This window comes from Poromitra crassiceps (genome assembly GCF_964638095.1).
Source record: "Poromitra crassiceps genome assembly, chromosome: 4".
NCBI lineage: Eukaryota > Metazoa > Chordata > Actinopteri > Beryciformes > Melamphaidae > Poromitra > Poromitra crassiceps.
This window is the reverse complement of record NC_139626.1, coordinates 71,526,785-71,534,543: the sequence shown is the minus strand read 5'-3', so window position 1 is coordinate 71,534,543 and position 7,759 is coordinate 71,526,785. Positions and strand designations below refer to the sequence as shown.

At 43.8% G+C, this 7,759-nt stretch overlaps 1 protein-coding gene across 1 annotated transcript in view; it reads right to left on the bottom strand.

Annotated features, from left to right (window-relative positions):
- Positions 1-3,827: 3,827 nt before the first annotated feature.
- The window catches only part of LOC310775931 (reticulon-3-B-like), a gene marked incomplete at both ends in the record, with an annotated part of 57,807 nt that continues 53,875 nt past the window's right edge, over positions 3,828-7,759 (bottom strand). The window contains 3 exons of the mRNA XM_083636053.1: positions 3,828-3,876; positions 5,338-5,396; positions 6,020-6,066. Coding sequence (XP_083492179.1) covers positions 3,828-3,876; positions 5,338-5,396; positions 6,020-6,066 — 155 coding nt within the window. The remainder of the gene's footprint in view (positions 3,877-5,337; positions 5,397-6,019; positions 6,067-7,759) is intronic.

The following is a 7,759-nucleotide window of genomic DNA, read 5'->3' as shown; positions in this document are numbered from 1 at the left end:
TAACGTAGCATACAATTAGCCGGCCACTTCTTATTGACCGATCTAACACGTGCAAAATACTACTTAGCTGTCACAGCCAAAGTTTGTCGTCCGGGCGAAGGAAGCCATCAGGCAGGAGGAACTCGACAGCCGAGGACTCCCAGTCCGCTACTCCGTGACACCGGGGACAGTTTAGACGAACGTTGCTTTAGGTGAGGAAGCTAATTAGCAAGGTCTCGAGAGCTAAATAATATATGTCTGGCTTCAATGTTGAATGCGGCAGAAGTGGGGTTTCCTGTCTGGTGGGCCGTTACAAAATGGCTGACGGTCGCGTCCAATCACAGACCAGGGATCGGCCAGGTGCCTTCAGGTGCGGCTATGGTGTTCCACGTCACCGTCATGTCACCTGGGTGGGTCGAAAGGTTCATTTTTATGGAATAAAAAGGTAAGAGCATTCAAGTCTGTGCACTATGCGTGCTAAAGTACTAGTAAGAGCTCGAGCTGAAGCGAAGTAAAACCTATCTATATACTGTATGCTCTTTTCTTCTTCGTTCTATCAGGACCAGTGAATGCAGATCCAAACGCAGGAGGCAGAAAAAGGTTTACAGTCTTTATTTTGTGACCGTAGGCAGGGCTGGATGCCACAGGCAGCTTGAAAGTCTCAAACAAAAACTAACGTTTTACTTTAGGAACAGAGAAAGTCTTGGCAACGCCAAGTAGCTGAAAGTCCAGGTCAGGAGTCCAACATAAAGAATACTTATTCAGGAACGAATGAAAACGAAGCCCTGGTCCTGCAGGTGGAAAAGATGGTTCAGTCTCGAGCATCAAAAGATGGGAAACTTTCTTGGCTTGAATCTTGGTAGATGAACTAACCTTAAACAGTGCACTAAAAGCAGTGTACACGGGGTTGTAACAACAGTGCGATCCTGGGCCCTCTGATGTCTGCCTCTTTATTCAGTCCAGTCCAGCCACACCACACCACGCCCCCTCCTGATTCTACACGGCTGGACTTGCATCAGTCTCATTACTGTGATTGAGAATGGGGAACAGACTGTGGGGTTGTGTGAGAGAGGCTGGGCACAGAGAAGATTACATTACATTACATTACATCATTTGGCAGACGCTTTTATCCAAAGCGACTTACATTAACACATTTTTGTCAGCAATAGAGCTATCAACTATGCAACACAGTCTATGACAACTACAACCTCTGAAGGAACAGTGGTACAAGTTTAGTTTAGGTTAGTTTTTTTTTTTTTTTTTTTTTTTAGAAAGAGAAAGAAGTTAGATCAAGAAGGGCCCAGATGGAGCCTGAAACAACAACAAAGGACAAAAATCCTAACAACAATGTGCAAAAACATGACATGAGGGGAAAAATTCATGACATCACCCCCCACTACGGACGTCTCCCGACGTTCTGTCCCTGCCTGGGTTTGTCCGGGTTGAGTCTATGGAAGTCCCGAATCATGTCAGTGTCCCATTGCCCATTGCTCTGGGGATGGAAGCCGGAGGACAGACTGACAGAAATGTTCATGGCTTGGCAAAAGGATTTCTATACCTGGGAAGTGAACTGTCGCCCCCGATCCGACACCATATCTCTGGGCATCCCGTGGATGTGAAAGACGTGTTGCACCGGTTTCCTTAGCAGAGGGAAGTTTACGGAGGGCCAGTATGTGACAGGCTTTGGAAAATCAGTCAATAATGGAGAGAATTACAGTGTTACCTTCAGATGGTGGCAGTCCCGTGACGAAGTCGAGGGCTATGTGGGACCAAGGCCTGTAGGTAAGGACATAATTGAACCGGCTGAGGAAAATGGACCAGTTAGCTTGGCGTGAGTTTAGACGCTTGGCCTTATGGATATACGTGAGGTTTTTGTGGTCGGTCATAATCATGACTGGTTGGACCAAACCCTCGAGCCAATGTATCCATTCCGAGAGAGCCCAGACAACTGCCAGCAATTCCTTATTTCCAGCATCATAATTTTGTTCATGTTTATCCAATTTGTGGGAGACAAAGGAACACGGGTGCAGTTTGTGGTCCACGGAAGATTGCTGGGACAGCACAGCGCCTAAGCCGGCGTTCGATACGTCAACCTCAACTACGAACTGCAGGGCAGGATCGGGGCTAGCGAGGATGGGAGCGGAGACAAACCGGGCCTTTAAGTCTCTGAACGCCATGTCCGCTGTGTCTGACCATTTGAAAGGCACTTTGGTGGAAGTCAGATCTGTGAGGGGGGCGGCAACTTTGCTGTAGTTGCGGATGAATCGACGGTAGATTCATCCCCCCCCGACATGCTAGGTTGACATGCTTGGTCCCAATCGATTCATTATTTCTTCTACTTTCATATGGTATAAAGATCACAACTCTAGCTTTAAAAATGAGCTCGCTGTCAGCCATCGATTTACGGGCCAAATTCAGTAAAAAAATGTGGGAGTTTAAGGTCGCGGTTTTTATTAGGAAAAATTACAGGCTATGCAGCATGAAACATTAATACAAAAAAATAGCGCTGCTTAGTGGACCATTTGCACGCCATCTGTAATCGCGTGCAGCCGATGACATTGCATATATCCCAGTGTTTGCGGAGATTTGTGTCCGCTGCGTGTACCGCGGCCGTCCGCTCTAAACTCTCGTGTTGGCTCACGTAATGCAATGCAACAACTGTCTGGCTTGTGAGCTAACTTACTGCTTGATAAAAAATAATAAAAAGAGGAAGGGGAAAATATAATATGCTGCTACTGTGTAAATATATCTATTACTGTCATGTCATCACAGCAAAGTGGAATTTTGATGTCAGCATTCACTTCTTAGACAATGGAGCTGGATTCAACAAGATTTTGAGACTCATTCATCATTGGAGAATACAATGTCAATCTTACCTATCTATCCAACCAACAACCAATTAGGTTGAATAAATTAATTGATTGGTAGTGATTGGTGAGGGCGCTTGAGGCTTCACTGTTCCCTGTAAATTGCATGTGTTTTTCAACCAATCATAGATTTGCATGAGATAAATTACCAAGGAAATGAAACGCCCTAGGGGGAGATTTATTTCTACTGTACCCCTGAGGGCACGACAGACAGACTCTATCTGCATGCCGCCCCATCAGTGCCCTACAGGTGTCACTGTTGTTGAAGCATTTTAAGAATACCATGAATACCATGAATTTTTATTAAGAAAAAACACATTTGATTGATATTTTCTAAAAAAAACAAATATATTATTAAATAAAATCCCCCATCTCTTCTAAAAAATAAGGGAGGATCATCCTCCCTTGGATACATTAATATCCTCCACTGGTGTGAATACACACCCAGGGGCGGTTCTAGGCCGTTCTAGGCCCATATTTGCTGAAACAAAGTGAGTCCAAGATCTGAACAATTTAGGGAGATTATTACTGTTATTTCAATGAATAAAAACTAATAAATAACAAATACAAATAATTTATTAGGGGGGAAATTATTTTCTTTTCAATTTCTTCTTGGGCCTTCACTGAATACCTAGAAGGCTCAGACGGTTCCCCTCTGGTCATTACTGGTAATGATGTGCATTGTCAGTATATTATGACACATTTTAAACTCGGCTTTCAAAATATAGAAGGTAACTGAGGGTTGAACCCACAGTCTCTGAACTGCCAAACAGCCAATCAGCACTCTGAAACACTGGGTCAGATAACTTTTTATTTTTTATTCTTTAAATTTAATAACCACCTGAATGACCTCACATGGGTAGATTGATTATTACATTGACCCACAGATCAGTTTTTAAGAGAGGCTGAAATGATCAGAGCGGCTGTTTGAATGAGTCTTATTATCATCAATGACGCATAGGGTGGGGAGGAGGGTGGGTGTCAATCCTCTTTGGATCGCTTCACAGCTCCTGGTAACCTGTCCTGCAGCCTGGAGAGAGAGACAGAGAGAGAGATAGAGTACTTCAAAACAACCTTCATTGCTATCTGGCCCCTAAACCATGAATATCAATTGGCAGAGTATCTCTTCACCAGGGCCGCTGGAAGTCATTTTAAGCAGGGGGTGCTGCAAGGAAGGGACTCTTGGGCACCGTCTATTTTTTTTGGATGTTATTTGGACGTTTGGATGTTTTTTAGCCATATTTAGAGGAATATCTAATTTTAAATTAACATTAGGATTATACTGTTGTGTATAGTATTTTCTCCTTTTCTCACTCACTTTCATGTCACCACCTTCTCTCCCTTTAGGTCGTTTTACACTACAACAGACAGCAACACAGGCAGAAACACTGAGCTTATTATTATATATCTTATGATCTTACTATTATAAACCAAACATCAAAATAACATCTCCACCCTCTTTGCTTTGCTCATAAACCCTAAATAGGGTTTTATATAAAACATATAAAACACATTTTAATCATATATATCGTCGCTGTCGGCAGGACCCCGAATATCCATTTTTTCTGATTTTTACGTCTCTGTGTGGGTTTTACCAAATGCAACCAATGGAAAAGCATTAAAACGAGCTTGTGAGTAATTCTCGTAACGCCATTCACCCTCAATCTGTCAGTCAAACCTCGAAATTCCTCCCCTACCTCCGTCTGTACCCCCCCACGCAGGACACTAAACCCGGAAAAGTCACACGGCAGACATGCTGTGTATTTCTCATATCATTTTGTTTAATTCTGTCTTCCTCTGACGTGAATAGATCAATAACATGTTTTCCAGTTATTCCTAGGCTGCAAACTTGTTTTAACATGCAAATCGGAGTGGTTTCTGACGAGAATAAAGTAACGTTAACGTTACGTTATGTCAGACTGTTCTCATCCCCATGGCAAAGCCTTCCCTCGGCCATGAGAGGCAAGGAGCACTGCTGCACAGCTGCGTGCACCCCGCGGCCCGGAGCTTGCTGCTCGTGCATGTGCATACCAGAGGGGAGGCGGCCATCAGCGTCTGTCTGGCCGGGCGAGAGTGCTTCTAAGTCGGACTGATAATATAAACATCATTTGAGCTTATCCAGGTAAGATATTAATAAAGTACTGACACATTCAGCGGGAAACTAACTATAATTAAGACATGTGCCAACTTTGACGACGTTTGGTTCAGTATTTTAAGAGCAAACAGGTTTTTTTTACTTCCTGATTTTTTTTTATTGAGACTGCAAATCCAATACAAAACAGCAGAGTGTGCTGCAGCACCCCCCCTTCCCGCGGCCCTGCTCTTCACTGTCAGAAATACAGAGCAGAGAGCGATCCTGACCAAATAGACTGAGTGACCACACAGCTTGGCTCTCTATTGAATTGTGCCTCCTGTTTAAAAGCCTTGAGTTTGGCATTTTGACCGTCGCCATCTTTTGTTCTTATTATTTTTGGGGGGGATCTGAACTCACTTGTGCAGCGTCTCCTCCACTCTGGACCGGACCAACTCAATGTACTGGTCAATCTGTGTCTGCGTGCGCGCACACGCACACGCACACACACACACACACACACACACACACACACACACACACACACACACACACACACACACACACATATAAAAATGTAAATTGCATCCTAAAGCTGAATTAAATATAACTACACTATATATTTCCAGTTGTGTGTAACAGCGGGTCAGAGGTCACATGATGTGTTACTTTTAGTGAGTGCCTCTGGGCTCATATTTATATTCATATTTATGGCTGTCAAAGGAGTGGACGTTAGCTTGTAGTGAGGGGACGCCTATGTCCATATTAGGCTCCCGTAGACAGTGTCTACGGGACAAGATGGCGGCACCCAGTAGCAACAACATGCCTGTTAGTGACAGCTGGTAGTTCATCTGTTTGTGGAGTCCTCTTTGTTTTTGAGTCCTGTCCCTGTGACAAGTGCTTGGGGGAGGAGCCCTTGGAGCCTGAGTTATAACAAGACAACTGGCCAGGTGAGCTAATGTCCCTCATTTGATGGCAGCCTTCTTATTACATGTTACGGAGTCACTGGTGCTAGTCAACCCATAGAGCCTTGTTATTGTTATTGATCAAACTAGTGACCCTGCCCGTGACACACACACACACACACACACACAAACAGCACCTGATTTTTCTGGTAGATCAGTGGTGTGGTGAAGATGATGATGTCAGCTAGAGAGAGGGAGAGAGTCACTATCAGGCCGCAATGTGGGAAGTGAAGCCTCCATTTCAACACAACCAGTCAGTCAGTCAGTCCCTCCAGGAAATTGCGATTTTGCGATCGCAATAATTAACGCAAATTCAACCAAACAGCGATTTGCAGTGATTTGCGGGGGCTTGCAATTTTTCAAAATTCCTGCGATTTCGCCGCAAAAAGTTAGTAAAATGCCGCATCTTTACCTGGGTTTGAGATATATGTTGCTACAACAGGAAGTGACGAGATTACGCGACGCAATGTAACATGTCATCGCATTGCGCGCATTCACTTGAACTGGAGGAAGCATGATGAGGAGGGCAAACCGCTCACATTTGCCAACTAAAATAACAGCAAAAGACCGTGCAAAACAATTTCCAAATGTTTTGCATGAAAGTGGAGGCAAGCTGTTTTGCACCCCGTGCAGTGGTATATAAAGTACTCGAAAACCATACTTAACACATTGAGTGCCAGCCGTTTTTTCAATGCTGTGGTAAGTTGTGCCAGGTTTTTTTTTGAGGATTCTGGCTCATTTTACAAGAGCCGAGGATTCTTTTCTGTTAAGACTTCGTGAACACCAATCATCTAAAAAGAACTAATAGAATGTGTGCTTTCTCTGTCTAAAAGAGTTAGTTTGCAGAGTTAGTAGTTATGTAGATATTAGCCGTTGAGTACAGCATGGTTTCAGAGATTTTCAGAGAGTTTAGAGATAAATGGATTTTTAGAACCACCTCACGTGCCTGTGATTATGGGTGCCCTTGGGCAAGTCTGTATACTGTATTGTGTGTGTGTGTGTGTGTGTGTGTGTGTGTGTGTGTGTGTGTGTGTGTGTCCAAACTCCTCCCTCCGTCTGTGCTGCGGAGGGAGGAGGCTCCGCGGCCGCTCTCGGGCAGTCTGGACTGTAAAACTGGCTCGTTCGTTTCTTGAGGTGTCGGCTGAGAGCTTTGAAGAAGCTTTTGCGATTCTGGTCTTATTTATGCGCAAAGGTACTCGAGTGTGTGTGTGTGCGCGTGCGCGTGTGTGTGTGTGTGTGTGTGTGTGTGTGTGTGTGTGTGTGTGAAATCGAAAGAGTTTTCGCCCAGCTATTTCCTTGAAACGGGTCCGCTGGCTTTCTCCAGCGGACCCGTGGCTGTGGCTTTCTCTCTGTCTGGAGAGAACTGTCGCCACTTAGTGGTCGGTAAAATAGATTATACACATTCTCTTCCTCCAATAGTGGCATAGAAGACGTAAAAGGGGTTGATTGATGTCCCACCGTCAAAAAAAAAATGTTTATGTAAGACGAGATATCTCGTCTTTGGCACTCAACGGTTGGATTATGTAAGACGAGATATCTCGTCCTTGGCACATAACGTGTTAAGTAAAAGTAAAGATATCTTCCCAGAAAAATACTTTGGTAAAAGTCAAAGTCACTCATTACAATATTACTTGAGTAAAAGTCTTAAAGTACTTGATATTTTCTGTACTTAAGTATCAAAACTAATTTTCTGATATTAAATGTACTTAAGTATTGAAAGTAAAAAGTAAGTTTAACACGTTGAGTGCCATAGCCGAGATATCTCGTCTTACATAATCCAACGCTTGAGTGCCAGAGCCGAGATATCTCGTCTTACATAAACATTTATTTTTTTTGACGGTGGGACATCAATCAACAACTTTTACGTCTTCTATATC